This window comes from Anomaloglossus baeobatrachus, chromosome 8, assembly GCF_048569485.1.
Source record: "Anomaloglossus baeobatrachus isolate aAnoBae1 chromosome 8, aAnoBae1.hap1, whole genome shotgun sequence".
NCBI classification, from domain to species: Eukaryota; Metazoa; Chordata; class Amphibia; order Anura; family Aromobatidae; genus Anomaloglossus; species Anomaloglossus baeobatrachus.
Genome location: NC_134360.1, coordinates 232,843,362 through 232,867,063, shown reverse-complemented (window position 1 = coordinate 232,867,063; position 23,702 = coordinate 232,843,362). Strand labels below are relative to the sequence as shown.

At 49.2% G+C, this 23,702-nt stretch overlaps 1 protein-coding gene across 1 annotated transcript in view; it reads left to right on the top strand.

Annotated features, from left to right (window-relative positions):
* Positions 1 to 23,702, top strand: part of CACHD1 (cache domain containing 1) — a 166,416-nt gene that overhangs the window by 124,656 nt on the left and 18,058 nt on the right. The window contains exons 11-19 of the mRNA XM_075320351.1: positions 1,776 to 1,899; positions 4,426 to 4,543; positions 6,205 to 6,373; positions 6,457 to 6,599; positions 7,968 to 8,149; positions 9,198 to 9,308; positions 9,589 to 9,711; positions 11,720 to 11,819; positions 11,913 to 12,029. Of these exons, the coding sequence (XP_075176466.1) occupies positions 1,776 to 1,899; positions 4,426 to 4,543; positions 6,205 to 6,373; positions 6,457 to 6,599; positions 7,968 to 8,149; positions 9,198 to 9,308; positions 9,589 to 9,711; positions 11,720 to 11,819; positions 11,913 to 12,029 (1,187 nt within the window). The remainder of the gene's footprint in view (positions 1 to 1,775; positions 1,900 to 4,425; positions 4,544 to 6,204; positions 6,374 to 6,456; positions 6,600 to 7,967; positions 8,150 to 9,197; positions 9,309 to 9,588; positions 9,712 to 11,719; positions 11,820 to 11,912; positions 12,030 to 23,702) is intronic.

Here is a 23,702-nt window from a genome sequence, read left to right as displayed (position 1 = left end):
TGGCTCTTGGAAGGAAGGGGAGAAAAAAAATGAAAAGTTGCCTAGTCTCCAATGGATTAAACGTGCAAAGTGATGTCAAATAGAGTGTGTAAAAGTAATACTATATATCACACACAAACGTGTTAAAAATATATGCACGGTGGATCAGTGGTTAGTGATGTGCACAGTGGCTCATTGGTTTGTGCTGAAGACAGCTCAGTGGTTTGTGCTTTGCACGCTTGCTCAGTGGTACCAAAGACACTAGCTTAGTAGTTAGCGATGTGCACAGTGGGTCAGTGGTTAGCGCTGTACACGGTGGCTCAGTGGTTAGTGCTGTACACGGTGGCTCAGTGGTTAGCGTTGTACACGGTGGCTCAGTGGTTAGCGCTGTACACTGTGGCTCAGTGGTTAGCGCTGTACACGGTGGCTCAGTGGTTAGCGCTGTACACGGTGGCTCAGTGGTTAGCGCTGTACACGGTGGCTCAGTGGTTAGCGCTGTACACGGTGGCTCAGTGGTTAGCGCTGTACACGGTGGCTCAGTGGTTAGCGCTGTACATGGTGGCTCAGTGGTTAGCGCTGTACACGGTGGCTCAGTGGTTAGCGCTGTACACGGTGGCTCAGTGGTTAGCGCTGTACACGGCGGCTCAGTGGTTAGCGCTGTACACGGCGGCTCAGTGGTTAGCGCTGTACACGGCGGCTCAGTGGTTAGCGCTGTACACGGCGGCTCAGTGGTGTGCGCTGTACACGGTGGATCAATGGTTTGCACTGTACATGGTGGATCAGTGGTTAGCGCTGTACACGGCTCAGTGGTTAGCGCTGTACACGGTGGCTCAGTGGTTAGCGCTGTACACTGTGGCTCAGTGGTTAGCGCTGTACACTGTGGCTCAGTGGTTAGCGCTGTACACGGCGGCTCAGTGGTTAGCGCTGTACACGGCGGCTCAGTGGTTAGCGCTGTACACGGCGGCTCAGTGGTTAGCGCTGTACACGGCGGCTCAGTGGTTAGCGCTGTACACGGTGGCTCAGTGGTTAGCGCTGTACATGGGGGCTCAGTGGTTAGCGCTGTACACGGTGGCTCAGTGGTTAGCGCTGTACACGGTGGCTCAGTGGTTAGCGCTGTACACGGCGGCTCAGTGGTTAGCGCTGTACACGGCGGCTCAGTGGTTAGCGCTGTACACGGCGGCTCAGTGGTTAGCGCTGTACACGGCGGCTCAGTGGTTAGCGCTGTACACGGCGGCTCAGTGGTTAGCGCTGTACACGGCGGCTCAGTGGTTAGCGCTGTACACGGCGGCTCAGTGGTTAGCGCTGTACACGGCGGCTCAGTGGTTAGCGCTGTACACGGCGGCTCAGTGGTTAGCGCTGTACACGGCGGCTCAGTGGTTAGCGCTGTACACGGCGGCTCAGTGGTTAGCGCTGTACACGGTGGATCAATGGTTTGCGCTTTTCATGGTGGATCAGTGGTTAGCGCTGTACACGGCTCAGTGGTTAGCGCTGTACACAGTGGCTCAGTGGTTAGCGCTGTATACGGTGGCTCAGTGGTTACTGCTGTAGCTTGGCTCAGTGGTTAGCCCTGTAGGCCACAGCTCAGTGGTTAGCTCTGTACATGGTAGCTTAGTGGTTAACACTTTTGCTTTACAGCACTGAGGTCCTGGGTTCAAGTCCCACTAAAGCCATCTGCAATGAGTGCAACAATTCCAGATACTGTGAACTTTCTTTGAATTATGAAATGTTGTGAATAATAATCTAATTATTTTGGCTTTTCATTACCCGATTCTCACTCGCGTTTATCTTGTTTCGAGGTTACACATTGATGCACCCCTCGCTGACTCGCCCGTATCTGCTGGTGGAGCCCCCTCTGCACACCGATATTATACACTATGAGAACATCCCCAAATTCTCCTTGGTTCGGCAGAACCTCCTCAGGTAACTGTCATTCTCATCTGTTCGGTTAGGTATTATATCACTAGGCACATGTATGCGGGACGGTCACACGTCGCTCGGCTGTCCGCACTCTCCTCTTCCCCATACAGGCACGCTCAGTGCGGGCGAACGTTCATGTGCTTTTAATGGATACAAAGTAAAACGGGTTTCCATGACCTACAGATTTTATTGCATTTCATTTAAAACAAATTTTATAGAGCTTAACTGGAAATTTATATGGCAGAAACTCAACAAAGGCAAATATGACCCAAATATTCCATTACTCCTCTGCAAACTGGAAGAGTGTAACGTGTCCCCGAGACGGCTGTGATGGCCGAGGGTGAGAAATTCCCCATGTGTCCGTGTCATGTAGAGACTGAAGGAGCCAATAAACCCCCGGTCTGAAGCCCCCGGACGTCGCACAATGTGGAGCTGAAGCGCTTCATGTTCTTATCTGATCCACAAAAGAGAAATGTCTTCATTTACGGGAAATACCTGACGCCTAAACCAGAATTCTGGAAAAAAAAGTGACCTTAAATCCGTAATATTCCCGAGTGATGGTGGAGACACTGTGAAATGAAGGTTTTGCTAAATTACAACAGGACACGTTCTTTCAGATATTTCCTTGGGATGAATTGTAATGTTGTGTGAGGTGTGAAGACTGGAAAATGCCCAGTACAGACCAGAATATCTACAAAATAACCCCTGCTAGAGGATGAGACCCCGCACTCAATTGTAACAGTGAAGGAACATAAAGTGTTAATGGCAATCCGAAAAAACCAGCGCCATATTAACGCGACCGAGGTCCACTAACCACTTACAACGCGGCGATCACTTTCATTCTGACGAAGGTCCAGATTTAGGCACCGAAACGTGAATTGTTTTTTTGGATTGCCATTTACACTTTATGGTCATTAACTGCTACAATTGAATGAAACGTCTCATTCTCTATATTTATGGACTGGATCACTAAACGAGCAGCACTTTCTTTTTTTAGCAAAGTTATGTGTACATCTATTGAATACAAAATAACTACTATATTACTTCCCCCTATGTACAAGAATATAACTACTATAACACTGCCCTCTATGTACAAGAATATAACTACTATAATACTGCCCCTATATTCAAGAATATAGCTACTATAATACTGCCCCTATGTACAAGAATATAACTACTATAATACTGCCCCTATGTGCAAGAATATAACTACTATAACACTGCCCTCTATGTACAAGAATATAACTACTGTAATACTGCCCCTATGTACCAGAATATAACTACTATAATACTGCCCCTATATACAAGAATATAGCTACTATAATACTGCCCCTATGTACAAGAATATAACTACTATAATACTGCCCCTATGTGCAAGAATATAACTACTATAACACTGCCCTCTATGTACAAGAATATAACTACTGTAATACTGCCCCTATGTACCAGAATATAACTACTATAATACTGCCCCTATGTACAAGAATATAACTACTATAATACTGCCCCTATGTGCAAGAATATAACTACTATAACACTGCCCTCTATGTACAAGAATATAACTACTATAATACTGCCCCTATGTACCAGAATATAACTACTATAATACTGCCCCTATGTACAAGAATATAAATACTATAATACTGCTTCTATGTACAAGAATATAACTACTATAATACTGCCCTATGTACAAGAATATAACTAGTATAATACTGCTCCTATGTACAAAAATAGAACTACTATAATACTGCCCCTATGTACAAGAATATAACTACTATAATACTGCCCCCTATGTACAAGAATATAACTACTATAATACTGCTCCTATGTACAAGAATATAACTACTATAATACTGCCCCCTATGTACAAGAATATAACTACTATAATACTGCCCCCTATGTACAAGAATATAACTAGTATAATACTGCTCCTATGTACAAGAATAGAACTACTATAATACTGCTCCTATGTACAAGAATAGAACTACTATAATACTGCCCCCTATGTACAAGAATAGAACTAGTATAATACTGCCCTATGTACAAGAATATAACTACTATAATACTGCTCCTATGTACAAGAATAGAACTACTATAATACTGCCCCCTATGTACAAGAATAGAACTACTATAACACTGCCCCTACGTACAAGAATATAACTGCTATAATACTGCCCCTATGTACAAGAATATAACTGCTATAATACTGCTCCTATGTACAAGAATGTAAATTGCAGTAATAATAAACATCTGGCCATGTAGCTGAATATTTGCTGTCTGTGGTTTCCATTTCTGAATCCTCCTCCTCCTCTTTGATGAATGTGTGAATGTTGTATTTGGGGTGTGGGTCTGGTTCCCCTCCTTATTATTGGTGTGCTGCCTGGCATAGGTCGTTGCGGTGTGATCTGTATACGCCCTGTCACTGATTAGCAGCGGTTGCACTGACAGATGATGATAAGTCTCTGAGCGCTGGGTTGATGTTGTTAGGTCTCTCGTATATTATCCGTATCGTGTCTGTCTCCTCCGCAGCCTCCCCTTGGGCAGTCAGATTATTACGGTGCCTGTGAATTCCTCGCTGTCTTGGCACGTCAACAAGCTGCGAGACCCTGGGAAGGAGGCGTACAATGTCAGCTATGCCTGGAAAATGGTAAGACCCCGCTAACTGCCGGCATTGTAATCCTCTCTATTGTAATGAATGCGTGCGGCGAATCACTGCCGTATGCACGACTTTCCCACATTCTTATTTTGTTTCCCAAATATTCACTTGAAAGCCCATGTTGTTGTCAGTACATGCCCATTATACTGTGCTCCCGATAGGTATGCAATACACAATTGTGAACCTCTCCAATAATGTCAATTTACAACAACTGAGCACTTAATAATCGGCTTCTTTTGATCACCAGTTTACAGTTTATGCAAAAAACTTGTTTTTTATTTTTAATAAATTGCAAATGCATAACAAATGCGTTAGGCCCCATGCGCACGCTGCACTTTTTGGTGCATTTTTTTGTTGACTAAACTGCGTGCTTTTCCTTCCCCAGCAAAGTCTGAGATTTCAGATTTGCTGTGGGCACGTTACTATTTTTTTCCCCCTACGTTTTTCACCCATTAATGCTAAAAATAACCGCATCAAAAACGCACGCGTTTTTTCATGCATTTTTGCCAGAAGTTGCATTTTGGTGGCCACATGGTGCAGTTTTGTGGTGAACTGAAAACTGCAGCGCTCAGACATACTGTTATAATGTATAACATTACTTACCTATACTGATCCTGAGTTACTTCCTATATTATACCCCAGAGCTGCACTCACTATTCTGCTGGTGCAGTCACTGTGTACATACATTACATGACTTATCCTGTACTGATCCTGCATTACCTCCTGTATTATACTCCAGAGCTGCACTCACTATTCTGTTGGTGCCATCACTGTGTATATACATTACATTACTAATCCTATACTGATCCTGAGTTACATCCTGTATTATACTTCAGAGCTGCATTCACTATTCAGTTGAAGAGGTTACTGTATACATTACATTACTTATCCTGAGTCACATCCTGTATTATATCACAGAGCGGCACTCGCTATTCTGCTGGTGCAGTCACTGTGTACATACATTACATTACTTATCCTGTACTGATCCTTAGTTACCTCCTTTATACTCCAGAGCTGCACTCTCTATTCTGCTGCTACAGTCACTGTGTACTTACATTACTTATCCTGTACTGATCCTGTTACCTCCTGTATTATATCCCAGAGCTGCACTCACTATTCTGCTGGTGCAGTCAGTGTATATTCATTACATTACTGATCCTGAGTTACCTCCTGTATTATACTCCAGAGCTGCACTCACTATTCTGCTGGTGCAGTCACTGTGTACATACATTACATTACTTATCATGCACTGATCCTGAGTTACCTCCTGTATTATACTCCAGAGCTGCACTCACTATTCTGCTGGTGTAGTAACTGAGTACATACATTACATTACTGATCCTGTACTGATCCTGAGTTACATCCTGTATTATACCCCAGAGCTGCACTCACTATTCTGCTGTGCAGTCACTTTGTACATACATTACATTACTGATCCTGAGTTACATCCTGTATTATACCCCAGAGCTGCACTCACTATTCTGCTGTGCAGTCACTTTGTACATACATTACATTACTGATCCTGAGTTACCTCCTGTATTATACCCCAGAGCTGCACTCACTATTCTGCTGATAGTCTGCAGCAGGGGATGTGTGCGGACCTTGGCTCGGTGGGCCAGTTGCCGCAGTTATGATGTGCTCCTTTGCTGCAGGTCCAGGACACGTCCTTCATCTTGTGCATTGTGGTGATAAAGCCAGAAATCCCGGTCAAGCAGTTGAAGAACCTGAACACGGTCCCGAGCAGCAAGCTGCTGTACCACCGGCTGGATCTGCTGGGGCAGCCCTCCGCCTGCCTTCACTTCAAGCAGCTGGCGACTCTAGGTATCACTCATGATTGGCGCTGTAGATCGTTCGTCCATCAGATTTATCTCGCTCGCTGTATAATGGCTGATTTCACGTTGCAGAAAGTCCTACGGTCATGTTGGCAGCCGGAAGTTTCTCTTCTCCTTATGAGCATCTGAGTCAGCCGGAGACGAAGCGCATGGTGGAGCACTACACGGCCTATCTCAGCGATAACACCCGGCTTATTGCAAACCCGGGTCTAAAGGTAGGAGCAGGAGGGTGGTTATGTCACCAGAGATATGATGGAAGCAGGGATCCAGAACCGTGTCATCACCTGTATTTTACATGTTCTATTACGTTTGGTTACAGCGCCACCTATGGACCCTTCTGATCAGATGGGATCCTACTAGGTGAATTTAAAGGGTTTGTCTATTCCCGATTTATTTTCAGTTTGGTGCCACTTGGTGTTCAGAGTGCATGTGCGCATATACTCCAGTGGTCGCACATGCTCAATCACTTTCCCCACAGCGAGGTCTCTGCATAGTGATCCTCTGTGCACCACAGGTCACTAATAGACATGGCTGGCTGTAGTCTATCTTCTGAAGTACAAGACTGCTTCTCCAGGAAAGATGACATTGTCAGCTCCCAGAGGGGGAAGTAGGCTGATTCTATCTAGAACCCACATCCAGCAGCACCTATAGCGAAATGACGAATGGACCAGTTATCATCTGGTCCTCTCAGTAGAACAGTCTCTGTGCACCAAAGGGTCGCTAATAGACAGGGCTTACTGTAGTAGCTCTTCTTCAGGACAAGAGAGCTTCTCCAGGTAAGATGACATTGTCATCTGCCAGAGGGGGAAGTAGGCTGATTCTATCTAGAACCCACATCCAGCAGCACCAATAGCGAAATGACAAATGGACCAGTTATCATCTGGTCCTCTCAGTAGAGCAGTCTCTGTGCACCAAAGGGTCGCTAATAGACAGGGCTTTCTGTAGAAGCTCTTTTTCAGTACAAGACTGCTTCTACAGGGAAGGTGACAGTCAGCTGCCAGAGGGGGAAGTGGACTGATTATCTCTAGATCCCACACACAGCAGCATCAATAGCAAAATGACGAATGGACCAGTCGTCATCTGGCTCTCTTAGTACAGTAGCCTCTGTGCACCAAAGGGTCGCTAATAGACATGGCTTTCTGTAGTAGATCTTCTGCAGTTCAAGACTGATTCTATGATTCTACAGGGAAGGTGACATTGTCAGCTGCCAGAGGGGGAAGTGGACTGATTATATCTAGAACCCACACACAGCAGCACCAAAAGCGAAATGACGAATGGACCAGTCATCATCTGGTTCTCTCAGTAGAGCAGCCTCAGGGTTAGGCCTTATTTCGTGTGATCCTACCCAAGCCTTTAAGTCTGCTATTTTAAAAATATATATATTTTTTTATTATATATAAATTTCTTCTAGTCGATCATTTTAAAGCTTTTTCTTTCCTGTTCATTTTTTTACACCGATTTAAAAGTAATTTACACTATTTTAATGTAAGGACGATCCGTCCGGCTTCTCGGCTCGCAGCAGATTTATATCCTTTCATTCCGGTCTTAAAGGCTCCCCTGCTTTGTTTCTCTTTATTTCGCAGTTTTCTGTCAGAAATGAAGTCATGGCTACCAGTCACATCACCGATGAATGGATGAAACAGATGGACATGAGCAGTCTGAACAGTTACATTGTCCGCCGTTACATAGCAACGCCCAATGGGGTGCTGCGAATATACCCTGGATCTCTCATGGACAAAGCGTTTGATCCCACTAGGAGGCAATGGTGAGCCCCGACGCTCGGCACGCACGGCTATCTCGCCTGTTGGCCTCTGCTATATCTGGGGATGTCATTTGTAGTTTTTTGCAAAAAATGAAGCTGCGTTCCGTGCCTTGTTCTGCTTGGTCCTCGCTGCGTTATCACCAGTTGTGATGCCCGATGGATGCAGATCGAGTCCTCCTGTAAACCGTACTCCACCCCTAGAGGAACCGTCGCAACCTGAGCGGCTCCAGCTCTTGCAAAACTGCAGGACATGCTTGGACTTTTAGTCTTACAATGCATTGATTCCAACCTATGGGTTGCAACTTGTTTAAAAATTACTCGAGAGTTGTGGATGTGCAATGCAGTGATCTACTCTTGCAAAATTATGACTCCCAGGGCATGGTGGGAGTTGTAGTTTTTGCAGCGCAGTGCTCTCCAACCCGTGGGTCTTGAGCTGTAGCAAAACTGCAACCACCCAGGATATGCCGAGAGTTGTGAATGTGCGATGGACTAGTCTTTGAATTCCCAATTACAGTAATATTCAGCCACTGTTGCCAAACTACAATGCCCAGCATGCCCTGGCAGCTGCATCCTGAGAGTTCAGGTTTTGAAACTGCTGCAGCCGCACAAGATTGACTTGTGGGTATATACTCCTGTGGATGCCGTCCTTCTCCAGAAGTGGAAAACATACAGAAAACCTCCATTCTTTACACTGCAGGCTCCTAAACTGTAGCTCTAATGGTAACGATCTTGAGTCAAAATCTCAGCCGTGTGGTTGTTTTGGTGCTCGTAGAGGGCAACTTTGCATCAATCCTTTTTCTTTGCAAATATGGGTTAGACACGCAGCCGCCGACTCCTTCATCAGAACTGTGTAGTGACACTAGGGACGAGCAAAACAATTCACAGGGACCTGGTCCAGCAGCCACGTCTGTAGCCCCTATTATGGTCCGGACACAGGACTCATGCTGGCCACGGACCATCAGTGCGGTGCTGGACCAGGTTTCTGCATATCATTTTGCTCAATTCTGAGTGATCTTTAATAAATTATGTAATATATATATATTTTTCGTAGGTATCTCCATGCTTTGGCCAATCCAGGACTAATCACTTTCACCGGCCCGTACCTGGATGTAGGGGGAGCCGGTTACGTGGTCACCATAAGTCACACCGTCCAGTCCGCCAAGTGAGTTGATGTTACAGAAACCCATAGAGGTTTTCGTTCTTGTTATGGCATCCTCTACTCGATGCTAGATATAGTAATGTATGGCTATACTAGAATACCGAGGCAAAACTAGTAATTATATGTATCTGAGCACAGTAGAGTAGTTTTGGCATCCAGGAATAAAACCCTCCATTCTTTACACTGCAGGCTGCATGCAACGAATGAAAAAGTTGAGCAAAATTGCAACGGTTAGTCAGTTTTTACTTGCAGTGTTTATCCTCTGATGTTTTGGATTCTTCAGTTCCCAGGTCTCCTCTGGTCACACCGTCGCCGTGATGGGCATTGACTTTACCCTGCGATACTTTTACAAAGTCCTGATGGATATGCTTCCAGTGTGTAATCAAGATGGCGGCAATAAAATAAGGTATGATCTGAGGCAGGAGGGTAATCCGCACTGTCCATAAACCCATTAGAGGAGAAGGGGTTAATGTAAAGGTCTCTGAAATGGAGTCCACACCTTACAGGGCAGGTGCTGGCTGTGTTATACAGTCAGCACCTGCATTTAGCAGCAGTGACTGGAGCGAGCTCTGATCACTGCTGTTTAGCTCCTAAACTGCTGCTGTCAAACACTGACTGTAGTGGCATACCGGAGCCCATCGCCTACCGGAGCCCATCGCCTACCGGAGCCCATCGCCTACCGGAGCCCATCGCCTACCGGAGCCCATCGCCTACCGGAGCCCATCGCCTACCGGAGCCCATCGCCTACCGGAGCCCATCGCCTACCGGAGCCCATCGCCTACCGGAGCCCATCGCCTACCGGAGCCCATCGCCTACCGGAGCCCATCGCCTACCGGAGCCCATCGCCTACCGGAGCCCATCGCCTACCGGAGCCCATCGCCTACCGGAGCCCATCGCCTACCGGAGCCCATCGCCTACCGGAGCCCATCGCCTACCGGAGCCCATCGCCTACCGGAGCCCATCGCCTACCGGAGCCCATCGCCTACCGGAGCCCATCGCCTACCGGAGCCCATCGCCTACCGGAGCCCATCGCCTACCGGAGCCCATCGCCTACCGGAGCCCATCGCCTACCGGAGCCCATCGCCTACCGGAGCCCATCGCCTACCGGAGCCCATCGCCTACCGGAGCCCATCGCCTACCGGAGCCCATCGCCTACCGGAGCCCATCGCCTACCGGAGCCCATCGCCTACCGGAGCCCATCGCCTACCGGAGCCCATCGCCTACCGGAGCCCATCGCCTACCGGAGCCCATCGCCTACCGGAGCCCATCGCCTACCGGAGCCCATCGCCTACCGGAGCCCATCGCCTACCGGAGCCCATCGCCTACCGGAGCCCATCGCCTACCGGAGCCCATCGCCTACCGGAGCCCATCGCCTACCGGAGCCCATCGCCTGGGACAGATTGGATTTTAATAGCAGCTGATATAGTATTCTCATAGGAGATCCTGATTTTTTTGCTACTGAAGCATTGCAGTATATGGAACAAATCATCAAACAATTGCAGGATCAAGTCTTTTGGTTACTAAAAAAATACAGTGTAAAGCAAATAAAAAAACTAAAAATTAAAATCACCCTGGTTTAAAATAAAAACATTTTAAATTATTTACACTTTTTGTATCGTTCGTTACAGTTCGATCTATAAAAATGTCAAAACCAAAAAAAAAACCTCTGAACGCTTAAATTGTTGCCTTTTTTTGTTTTGTTTTTCTTTTTTTTTTTGTCTCAAAACATGCATTAAAAATGATTAAAATGTTGCAAATTGGTACCAATAAAAACTACAGATTGAAACGCAAAAGTGAGCTTCTGCACTTGAAAATGAAAAGGGAGCAGATCACCGGGAATTGGCGACACAAAATTTTTAATGCCAAAGTTTATTTTTTTTTAAAGCCACTAAATGAATAAGCTATAAAAAGTTTAGTGCAAAAATTAATATTGGCCACGGCAGGAAGGGGTTTAAAGGAGAATCTCTGCTTTTGGTAATTAAAACTCATTTATTCCGTGAAGAGAAGTCGCAAAGTTTTTTCCATTATTATAGTAAAAATTCGCCAAGATGTCTGCTTGCTGTTACTCAATGTGAACCTTCATTTGTTTAATACATCCAAAAAATAAAAACCAACACGAGTGTTTGCATCTGTCAATAAAAATGATCGCATTCATCCACAGCAAGCAGAGATCCTGAAAACAGCGAGGAATTGATACACAAAGTGAATTAGAAAGTTGCAAAACTTTGTTTATTGGTTATAAGGTTCTATTCTCCTGTAGTCTTTGCTTTTTGCATTTACTTTCCTGTGGCCTCTGCATTCCCGGGGCTCGGTCACCCATGCGTGGGATACTATTAGCAATCCTGAGCTGATTTTTAAAGAATTCCTTCCTCCCATCCCCCCCTTGTTGTGACTGCTCTCGATTACTTTGATAGGTGCTTTATCATGGAGGACAGAGGTTACCTGGTGGCTCATCCAACACTTATTGACCCTAAAGGCCACGCTCCAGTGGAGCAGCAGCACATCACTCATAAGGTACCACAGATCCCCCCATCCTCCACCATTTGTGCACTAATTGGATACCGTAAGAGCGCCCCATTTTTATTTTTGTTTCTTCATTCTTCCCAGGAACCTCTCGTTGCCAACGACATTCTCAACCACCCCAACTTTGTGAAGAAGAACCTGTGCAACAGCTTCAGCGACAGAACCGTGCAGCGATTCTACAAGTTTAATACCAGCCTCGCGGTAAGCCGTCCCCGTTTTCATGGAGTCGCAGAGTTTGCAGGATAACGAGCGTTTCGGGCTCATTATCGAGACTTAGGTGACTGCAACGTTATGTCCCCTGACCTCGTATATTCCTTAAAGTCTTCAGACAAATGCAGCCAGCTCGAAAAAAGATTCCAAAATATCCATAGAGAATGGAAAAATGTATTTGTAGCACAAATTACATAGAAAATATAATCCGGCTGGTGCAAAAGTACAAGTCCCAGCATTCCCCGAGAGCCCAAATTTGTGAGCGCCATGCTGGGATTTGTAGTTTTACAGCAGCTGTTGGTGATCAATACTCTATATGCAGGGCTAATATTTCTGGACGAGATTGGAGGTAAAATTACTTGTCGTCGTCGTTGTTAATATTTATAGAGCACCATTGATTCCATGGTGCTGTACATGAGAAGGGGCTGCATACAGAATACATATACAAGTTACAATAGACAGACTGGTACAGAGGGAAGAAGACCCTGCCCTTGTAGCTTACATTTTATAGGATTTTGGGGAGGAGACAGTAGGTGGGGTGTTTGGTCAGGCGGCTCCAGCTCCGCATGGATGTGAGGTGGCATCGGCAGCTTGCACAGTGGTGAGGGGGCGTCAGCTCCGCACGGTGGTGAGGTGGCGGCGTCAGCTCCGCACGGACGTGAGGCAGCGGCAGCTCTGCACGGATGTGAAGTGGCGGCAGCTCCGCACGGTGGTGAGGCGGCGGCTCCGCACGGTGGTGAGGCGGCGGCTCCACGCGGTGGTGAGACTGCAGCAGCTCCGCACGGTGGTGAGGCGGCTCCGCGCGGTGGTGAGGCGGCGGCTCCACACGGTGGTGAGGCGGCGGCTGCACCTGGTGGTGCGGCAGTAGCTGTGGTGGTGGTGAAGCAGTGAGGTCATTGAAGATTATAGGCATTCCTGAACAGATGCGTTTTCAAGTTCTGTGTGAAGCTTGTGAGTGTAGCAGATAGTCTGACATGCTGAGGCAGCGGATTCCAGAAGACTGGGGATGCTCGGGAGAAGTCTTGGAGGCGGTTGCATGAGGAGCGAATGAGAAAGGAGGAGAGAAGGAGATGTTTGGAAGACCAAAGATTACGTTTTGGAATGTAGCGGGAGATTAGTTCGGAGATATACGCAGGAGACAGATTATGGACGGCTTTATAGGCCAGTGTTAGTAGTTTGAATTGGATAGTAGATTGAATTGAATTGGGTAGCAGATTGAATTGGATGAATTGTCCTTGTTAGAAGATTACATAACTAGCACCTCCGTGGGAATGCTAGGAGTAGTAGTTTTAGCTGCCGGCGGTCACTGCGTCACTTTATCCTCAATGCTAGGAGTAGTAGTTTTAGCTGCCGGCGGTCACTGCGTCACTTTATCCACAATGCTAGGAGTAGTAGTTTTAGCTGCCGGCGGTCACTGCGTCACTTTATCCACAATGCTAGGAGTAGTAGTTTTAAAAACGGCTTCACATGATCACTACACTCAGTGCTGAGTCTATGACCTCTGTGTGTGACTGTAGTTGGATTGTGTGGTATACCGGGGGCAGGACAGGGCCAGGACTGGGAGTAGTAGTTTTAGCTGCCGGCGGTCACTAAGTTGCTTTATCCACAATGCTGGGAGTAGTCATTTTGGAGCTGCTGAGGGCGATGACTGGTCGGTTATCCTCGACGATAACTCTTCACTTGTAGATTTGGAAGTTGCATGTCTCCATTAGGAAATTGCATAGATGGCAATTACCTGGCCCTATGGGGCTTGTAGTTTTGGTCGAGCTTCAGAGCCACAGATTGGGATTGCCGCTCTGTACTCATAATGTTAGCACCCGAAGCGTGACACTACACGTCCCTATAGGATAATAGCATAAATTGCAATTCATTGGGCATGCTGGGAGTAGTAGTTTTGCAGCAGCTGCTGAGGGTCCCTGAGCTATATCCATAGAACTAACACTTCAAGCATAGATTTGGAGGTGAAACTAAATGTCCCTATTTAGAAATTGCATGAATAACAATTCCCTTTAAATGCTGGGAGCTGTAGTTTTGCAGCAGCCACTGGGAATCATTAAAGGGGTTATCCGGCTTATTTTGAGTTTTTTTCATTATTTCCCTATTGGGCTACATTGGGGCAGGTAAGTAGATAGAGACCACTTACCTGCCCTGCTGTCAGCCCCTCTCCCCCGGCTCAGAGTGGTCATGTGACCGCTCCTGCCGCGATTTTGCTGCTTTCGGTCATTTCATGTCAACATGGGCAGGGCCATGTTGACATGCAAATCTGGAAACAGCATGTCGCCGCCCTGCTGGGCGGGTACTGTGCGTGGAGTCCCCGCCCCCTTCCCTGCACCCTCCCACACATTACCCCGCACCCCGTACTCTGCCCACAACCTCCCCCTGCACTTCTGTGGGACCCGTGACCTGGGGGCGGGGCCTGGCGGCGGCTGCCATGGTGTCAGCGCCAGCACCAGGCCCCTGCTCAGGATCACACATTCAAATGTACCAGCATCACAGATCACAGATGCCGGTATATTTGAAAGCGCTGATGAGAAGGAGCGTTGCGCTTCTCATCACTGCCCCGCTGTCTGTGCTCTCTTCAGCACATCGGTGACGTCACTACTGTGCTGATATGTCCAGAGCACAGACAGCGGACAAACGTGCAGGAGTGGCGGGGACCAAGGACGGGTGAGTATGTACTCCCTACATGTGTTCCCTATGGGGGTAGGGGGGTCGGTGCAGATCGCCGTGTGTGCGTGCAGAGCCTGATGTGTGTATGCGGTGCAGAGCCTGATGTGTGTATGCGGTGCAGAGCCTGATGTGTGTATGCGGTGCAGAGCCTGATGTGTGTATGCGGTGCAGAGCCTGATGTGTGTATGCGGTGCAGAGCCTGATGTGTGTATGCGGTGCAGAGCCTGATGTGTGTATGCGGTGCAGAGCCTGATGTGTGTATGCGGTGCAGAGCCTGATGTGTGTATGCGGTGCAGAGCCTGATGTGTGTATGCGGTGCAGAGCCTGATGTGTGTATGCGGTGCAGAGCCCAATGTGGTGTGGGGTGCAGAGCCTGATGTGTGTATGCGGTGCAGAGCCTGATGTGTGTATGCGGTGCAGAGCCCGATGTGGTGTGGGGTGCAGAGCCTGATGTGTGTATGCGGTGCAGAGCCCGATGTGGTGTGGGGTGCAGAGCCCGATGTGGTGTGGGGTGCAGAGCCCGATGTGGTGTGGGGTGCAGAGCCCGATGTGTGTATGCGGTGCAGAGCCCGATGTGGTGTGGGGTGCAGAGCCCGATGTGTGGGGTGCAGAGCCCGATGTGTGTATGCGGTGCAGAGCCCGATGTGGTGTGGGGTGCAGAGCCTGATGTGGGGCTATTTGCAATGCTGTAGTGATAACAGGTCAGGTGCTGGGGCAGAATATACTGACAGGGAATGTGTGTGCAGGGGGCGGGCAGAGGGCGAGGCTGGACACTGGGGAGGGGCTGGACAGTGCGGCCGGGCGGTGCCAGCTGTGACTGGGAGGTTCAGCACAGGAAGTGGTCAGTTTGCTGGAGCTGAATGTAAACAAGGAGCTGCAAAGAATAAAGGGATAATTCAAGAGGAACAAAAGTTAGAAAACAAAAAAATAACAATGTAGGGGTGATTTATATGACAATACAGCACAGATTAGCTTAACAAAAAAATTTTGTTATGTCGGACAACCCCTTTAATGTGTTTTATCCACAACACTTACACTTACGTTGAGGGTAAGGCTATGTGCGCACTGGGAAATGAAATTTCCGTGCGTACATTCCGCATGCTCTCAAAGATTACCGCACCCGCGGTAAAAAACCGCGGGAAACCGCACCCGAAAACCGCATGCGGTTTGCCGCGGTTTTACCGCGGTATTATTCGCGGTATTGCCGCGGTTTTGGATGTGCTTTATTGCATTCAATGCAATAAAGCACATTGAAAAAAAAAAAAAAAAAAAGTCATTTAATTCTGATAGTAGATAGACAGAAGAATAGATAGAGGGATAGATAGATAGACAGACAGAGGGATAGATAGATAGATAGATAGATAGATGAAAGATCGCTGCATTTCCCATGGTCGGCAGTGAGTTCACATTACCGGCCGTGGGAAATGACCGGTAATTACCTCTGCTGTCTGCTGCTTTCATTCAGCGCTGTGTCTGTGACCGTCGTGGCTGGATGGAAGCAGCGCAGGACCTGTGGATTACGTCGGAGCGGTGGATTACGCCGGAGCTTTGGTGCGGGAGGGGTTAATAAAATGGTGAACGAGGCTTGTTTGTTTTATTTAAAATAAAGGATTTTACGGTGTCTGTGTTTTATTCACTTTACTTACGGGTTGATCATGTCAGCTGTCACAGACGCTGCCATGATCAAGCCTGGAGTTAATGGCGGTGGTCCCCCATCACCATTAACCCCTTTTATTACCTTGCTGCCCCTGCTACACGGCGGCAAGAAGAGCCGAGGACACGCCGGTATTGCCGCATAATGTATGCGACAGTGCCGGGGCAGCTGCGGCTGATATTCTCGGCTGCCGGAGGGGGAGTGAGGCGGGGGACATTACCCCTGCCCCTCTCCCTCCCCAGCCTGAGAATACCGGGCCGCCGCTGTGTGCTTACCTCGGCTGGAAGCTAAATATGCAGCGGAGCCCACGTTCTTTGTTTCTTTTTCGCTCCTAATTGGGAGACCCAGACAGTGTGACAGTGGGTGTATAGCTACTGCCTCTGGAGGCCGCACAAAGAACTACACTTAAAAGTGTAAGGCCCCTCCCCTTCTGGCTATACACCCTCCCGTAGGAGTACGGATTCCTCAGTTTTAGCTTTGTGCGCAGGAGGTCAGACACGCACGCATAGCTCCATTGTTTTTAGTCAGCAGCAGCTGCTGACTATGTCGGATGGAAGAAAAGAGGGCCCATACAGGGCTCCCAGCATGCTCCCTTCTCACCCCACTGTATGTCGGAGGTGTTTGTAAGGTTGAGGTACCCATTGCGGGTACGGTGTCAGGAGCCCACATGCTGATTCCTTCCCCATCCCTTTTTACAGGGCTCTGGGTGAAGTGGGATTTACTGGTCTCCAGGCACTGAGACCGTGCTCCATCTACAGCCCCTGGAGAAGATGCTGGATGGAGCGGAGTACATCAGGGACATGGCCCTGCTTCCTCAAGGTACTCTGTGTCCCCGTGCATTTGGCGCTCACACCGCAGCATGCTGGGTGTTGTAGTGCGCCGGGGGACATCAGCGCTACGGCGCTTGTGCCATGGCCTCATTCAGCTTCGCTGAAGCAGGCACACTTCTGGGAATCGGTCGCGCCGGCCGCTGGGACTGCGGCGCGGCTGGCACTTGTGGTGCGCCGGGGACTTCAGCGCGGCCCGCGCTTTTACGGCGGCCGCGCTGATAACTCGAGTCCCCGGCTTTTGCGGCCTGCTTCCGTTCGTTCCCGCCCCCAGACCTGCCAGTCAGGAGAGGGGCGGGACGCTGGCCACTTCTGGGAATCGGTCACGCCGGCCGCTGGGACTGCGGCGCGGCTGGCACTTATGGTGCGCCGGGGACTTCAGCGCGGCCCGCGCTTTTACGGCGGCCGCGCTGATAACTCGAGTCCCCGGCTTTTGCGGCCTGCTTCCGTTCGTTCCCGCCCCCAGACCTGCCAGTCAGGAGAGGGGCGGGACGCTGGCCAGTGCATCAGCGCCGAGGGCTGGAGTCGTTTTTACATACTCCAGCCCTCACAATCGGCACAGAGGGGACACTGTTTCCCGCACTTTTGTTTGGGAACTCCCACGGACCGCCCCTCTCCACAGACGCCGGCAGCCATTCCTGCTGACACGCTGAGCTGCAGAGGGGAGCCGGGGAGACCCAGACAAGGAATTCTGCGCCTCTTACCCGCTATTCAGCAGGCGGTAAGCAGCCCTCAGGGCTCACCCCCTCTTGTGCCAGTAGTATTCTTAGTATTTTGTTTCTACAAATACTTGGTATTACATAGCGCTGGTCGCCCTTTGGCTATAGACTCTCTCACATTGCAGAGAGCCAGCAGCATGTCGTCCGTAAAACGCAAGGGTGCCAAGGCACAGACATTATATGCTTCCTGCACCGCATGTGGGACTTTTCTACCGGCAGGCTCCACGGACCCCCATTGTGTGCAGTGCTCGGCCCCTGCGGCGCTTGCACAGTCGGGACCTCTGCTGGACGTGACCCAGGGTGTACCACCTGTGAATGCTGTCCAGGTGACAGGAACTGAGTTTGCAGCTTTTGCTGACAGAATGTCTCTCACTATGTCACAAATTCTTGACACATTGCGAGCTAGGCCTGTACTTCAGGCCACGGACACTGTGCAATCATTGCCCCCTGGTCCCCCTCAGCTCCAAGCTCCGGGACGGGCATATACACCTCAGGGTGAAGACTCTGACTCGGACGATGGCCCCGGGCAGCCTAAGCGGGCTCGCTATGACGGGCCTTCACATTCATCTCAATGGTCAGGGTCCCAGCGAGATGAATCTATGGGTGATGAGGCGGACGTAACTGATCAGGATTCTGATCCTGGGACCGCTCTCAATCTAGATACACCAGATGGTGACGCCATAGTTAATGATCTTATATTTAACATCAATAAGATGTTAAATATTTCCCCACCAGCTCCTCTTGTAGAGGAGTCAGCTTCGCAGCACGAGAGAATCCATTTCAGATACCCTAAGCGTACATTAAGCACTTTTCTGGACCACGCTGACTTTAGAGACGCAATCCAGAAACCCCACGCTTATCCTGAAAGGCGTTTTCCTAAACGGCTTAAAGATACACGCTACCCTTTTCCCCCTGAGGTGGTCAAGGGTTGGACCCAGTGTCCAAAAGTGGATCCTCCAATTTCCAGGCTTGCAGCTAGATCCTTGGTTGCAGTTGAAGATGGAGCGGCACTTAAAGATGCCACTGACAGGCAGATGGAGCTCTGGCTGAAATCCATCTATGAAGCGATTGGAGCGTCATTAGCGCCTTCTTTTGCGGCCGTATGGGCACTCCAAGCTATCTCAGCCGGGCTTGCGCGAGTCGACTCAGTCACACGTGCATTTGCCCCGCAGGTAGCACCATTGACCTCGCAAATGGCGGCATTCGCGTCGTACGCGATTAATGCTGTTCTTGACGCTACAAGCCGCACGGCAGTGGCGTCAGCCAACTCCGTTGTTTTGCGTAGGGCCCTGTGGTTGAGACATTGGAAAGCAGATTCTCATTCCAAGAAGTGCTTAACCAATTTGCCTTTTTCTCGTGACCGATTGGAGAGCGTTTGGATGAAATCATCAAACACTCCAAGGGTAAGGACTCATCCTTACCGCAACACAGACAAAACAAACCCCAACAGAGGAAGGGTCAGTCTGGTTATCGGTCCTTTCGAGGACCGGGCAGGTCCCAATTCGCCTCGTCAAAAAAGACTCAAAAAGACCAGAGACGCTCAGATTCTTGGAGGTCTCAGTCACGCCCAAAAAGGACAGCCGGAGGAACCGTTGCCAAGACGGCGTCCTCCTGACTTGCGGTCTCCGATTCCCACACCCGCGGTCGGTGGGAGGCTTTCCCACTTTGGCGACATTTGGCTGTCACGCGTCAAAGACCGTTGGGTGAGGGATATTCTGTCTCACGGGTACAGGATAGAGTTCAGTTCTCGTCCGCCAACTCGTTTCTTCAGAACTTCTCCACCACCAGACCGAGCCGATGCTCTGTTGCAGGCGGTGGCCGCTCTAAAGGCGGAAGGAGTGGTGACCTCCGTCCCTCTTCAGGAACAAGGTCACGGTTTTTACTCCAATCTGTTTGTGGTCCCAAAAAAGGACGGATCGTATCGACCCGTCCTGGATCTAAAGTTGCTCAACAGACACGTAAAAGTCAGGAGGTTCCGGATGGAATCCCTACGCTCCGTCATAGCCTCAATGTCTCAAGGAGATTTTCTAGCATCAATAGATATCAAAGATGCGTATCTCCACGTGCCGATTGCACCAGAGCATCAGCGTTTCCTACGCTTCGTCATACACGACGAACACCTACAGTTCGTAGCGTTACCTTTCGGTCTGGCAACAGCCCCCCGGGTCTTCACCAAAGTCATGGCAGCAGTAGTAGCTGTTCTGCACTCGCAGGGTCACTCGGTCATCCCGTATCTAGACGACCTGCTTATAAAGGCACCCTCTCAAGAGGCATGCCAACACAGTCTGAAGGTGGCACTAGACACTCTCCAGAGTTTCGGGTGGATTATCAACTTTCCAAAGTCTCATCTAACCCCTACCCAATCTCTGACTTATCTTGGCATGGAGTTTCATACTCTCTCAGCGATAGTGAGGCTTCCACTGGACAAGCAGTGCTCGCTACGGACTGGAGTGCAATCTCTCCTTCAGAGCCAGTCGCACTCACTGAGGCGCCTCATGCATTTCCTAGGAAAGATGGTAGCAGCAATGGAGGCAGTCCCGTTCGCGCAGTTTCATCTGCGCCCTCTACAATGGGACATTCTACGCCAATGGGATGGGAAATCGACGTCCCTCGACAGGACTGTCTCCCTCTCTCAGACTGCCAAGGACTCTCTGCGTTGGTGGCTTCTCCCCACCTCATTGTCACAGGGAAAGTCGTTCCTTCCCCCGTCCTGGGCAGTGGTCACGACGGATGCGAGCCTATCAGGGTGGGGAGCGGTGTTTCTCCACCACAGGGCTCAGGGGACGTGGACTCAGGAAGAGTCCACCCTGCAGATCAATGTTCTGGAAATCAGAGCAATCTATCTTGCCCTGCGAGCCTTCCAACAATGGCTGGAAGGCAAGCAGATTCGGATTCAGTCGGACAATTCCACGGCGGTGGCGTACATCAACCACCAAGGGGGAACACGCAGTCGCCAAGCTTTTCAAGAAGTCCAGCGGATTTTGACGTGGGTGGAAAGCAGAGCGTCCACCATATCCGCAGTTCACATCCCAGGCGTGGAAAACTGGGAAGCAGACTTTCTCAGTCGCCAGGGCATGGACGCAGGAGAATGGTCCCTTCACCCGGACGTGTTTCAGCAGATCTGTTGCCGCTGGGGGACGCCGGACGTCGATCTGATGGCGTCACGGCACAACAACAAGGTCCCAGTTTTCATGGCACGGTCTCACGATCACCGAGCGCTGGCGGCAGACGCCTTGGTTCAGGATTGGTCGCAATTCCGACTCCCCTATGTGTTCCCACCTCTAGCATTGTTACCCAGAGTTCTCCGGAAAATCAAGTCCGACTGCCATCGAGCCATACTCGTCGCTCCAGATTGGCCAAGAAGGTCGTGGTACCCGGATCTGTGGCATCTCACGGTAGGCCAACCGTGGACACTACCAAACCGTCCAGATTTGCTGTCTCAAGGGCCGTTTTTCCATCTGAATTCTGCGGCCCTGAACCTGACTGTGTGGCCATTGAGTCCTGGATCCTAGCGGCCTCAGGTTTATCTCATGAAGTTGTTGCCACAATGAGACAGGCTAGAAAACCATCCTCAGCTAAGATCTATCACAGGACGTGGAAGATATTCTTAGCGTGGTGCTTGGCTCAAGGGTTTTCTCCCTGGCCATTTGCATTGCCAATTTTTCTTTCCTTCCTGCAGTCTGGGTTGGAAAAAGGTTTGTCGCTTAGCTCGCTTAAGGGTCAAGTCTCCGCGCTATCCGTATTCTTTCAGAAGCGCTTGGCACGGCTTTCTAAAGTACGCACGTTTCTCCAAGGAGTTTGTCATATCGTTCCTCCTTACAGACGGCCATTGGAACCCTGGGATCTGAACAAGGTTCTCATTGCTCTCCAGAAGCCGCCTTTCGAGCCTTTGAAAGAGGTTCCCCTTTCTCGGCTTTCACAAAAGGTAGTTTTTCTTGTGGCGGTCACGTCTCTTCGAAGAGTGTCCGAGCTAGCGGCGTTATCTTGCAAATCTCCCTTCCTGGTGTTTCACCAAGACAAGGTAGTACTGCGTCCAATTCCAGAGTTTTCTCCCAAGGTGGTTTCTTCCTTTCATCTCAATCAGGATATCACTTTGCCATCTTTGTGTCCGCATCCAGTTCACCAATTTGAAAAGGGTTTACATCTGTTGGACCTGGTGAGAGCACTCAGGATTTACATTTCTCGCACGGCGTCTCTACGCCGTTCTGATGCGCTCTTTGTCCTAGTCGCTGGTCAGCATAAGGGATCGCAAGCTTCCAAATCCACCCTGGCGCGGTGGATCAAGGAACCAATTCTTCACACATACCGTTCTGCTGGGCTTCCGATTCCATCTGGACTGAAGGCCCATTCTACCAGAGCCGTGGGTGCGTCCTGGGCATTGCGGCATCAGGCTACGGCTCAGCAAGTGTGCCAGGCGGCTACCTGGTCGAGTCTGCACACGTTTACCAAACACTATCAAGTGCATACCTACGCTTCGGCAGATGCCAGCCTAGGTAGACAGGTCCTTCAGGCGGCGGTGGCCCACCTGTAGGAAGAGGCTGTCTGACAGCCCGTTCATGTGGTATCTTTTTACCCACCCAGGGACTGCTTTTGGACGTCCCACTGTCTGGGTCTCCCAATTAGGAGCGAAAAAGAAGAAGGGAATTTTGTTTACTTACCGTAAATTCCTTTTCTTCTAGCTCCAATTGGGAGACCCAGCACCCGCCCTATTTGTTCTTAGGGTTTCGTTTTTCGGGTGCACATGTTGTTCATGTTGTTTCTTAAGTTCTCCGATCTTGTTATCGGATTGAATTTGTTTTTGAAACTGTTATTGGCTTTCCTCCTTCTTGCTTTGGTACTAAAACTGAGGAATCCGTACTCCTACGGGAGGGTGTATAGCCAGAAGGGGAGGGGCCTTACACTTTTAAGTGTAGTTCTTTGTGCGGCCTCCAGAGGCAGTAGCTATACACCCACTGTCACACTGTCTGGGTCTCCCAATTGGAGCTAGAAGAAAAGGAATTTACGGTAAGTAAACAAAATTCCCTTCTTTCTATATTTCCGTTTTATTTCTATGTGTGTTCTGTGTCTGTGTCTATGTGTTCTGTGTCTGTGATGTCTGTGTGTGTGTGTGATGTGTGTGTGTTTACTCTCTGCACGGCTTCCTCTTCCTGTAATAACATCACTTCCCTGCAAACCGCAGACAAGCGATGTACATTACCGGAGGTAAACCGCGAAATACCGCAGGGAATAACGCAGGAAAACGCAGTGAACCGCACAGAATTTGCTGCCTGCGTTATTCCCTGCGGGATTTCATGATTAACATTGGAGTCAATGGAGTGAAATCCCGCAGCGACGTGCGGAAAAGAAGTGACATGCACTTGTTTTTGCTGCGGGATTTCCGCAGCAAAACATGCAGCTGTCAAATTCCGCCCAGTGCGCACAGGATTTTTTTTCTCCATAGGATTTGCTGGTGATTCACTGCAGAGATGTTATGAACATTTTCTGCAGCGAAACATGCAGCAAATCCGCGGAAAATCCGCGGCAAAATCCGGTAAGTGCGCACAGGGCCTAAAGATATATATTCATTTTAGGAAATTGCATAAACGACATTTTCCTGGGCATTTTGGGATTTGTAGTTCTGCAGCAGCTGCTGGGAGTCACTTGTGCTCTTTATTCACAATGCTCACTCTTCAGGTGTAGATTTTACATTGGAAAGATATATCCCTGTTAGGACATAGCAATTCCCTGGGCATGCTGGGAGTTGTAGTTTTGCAGGACTTTTGGAGATCTCTTGTCTATGTCTGCAATGTTCATA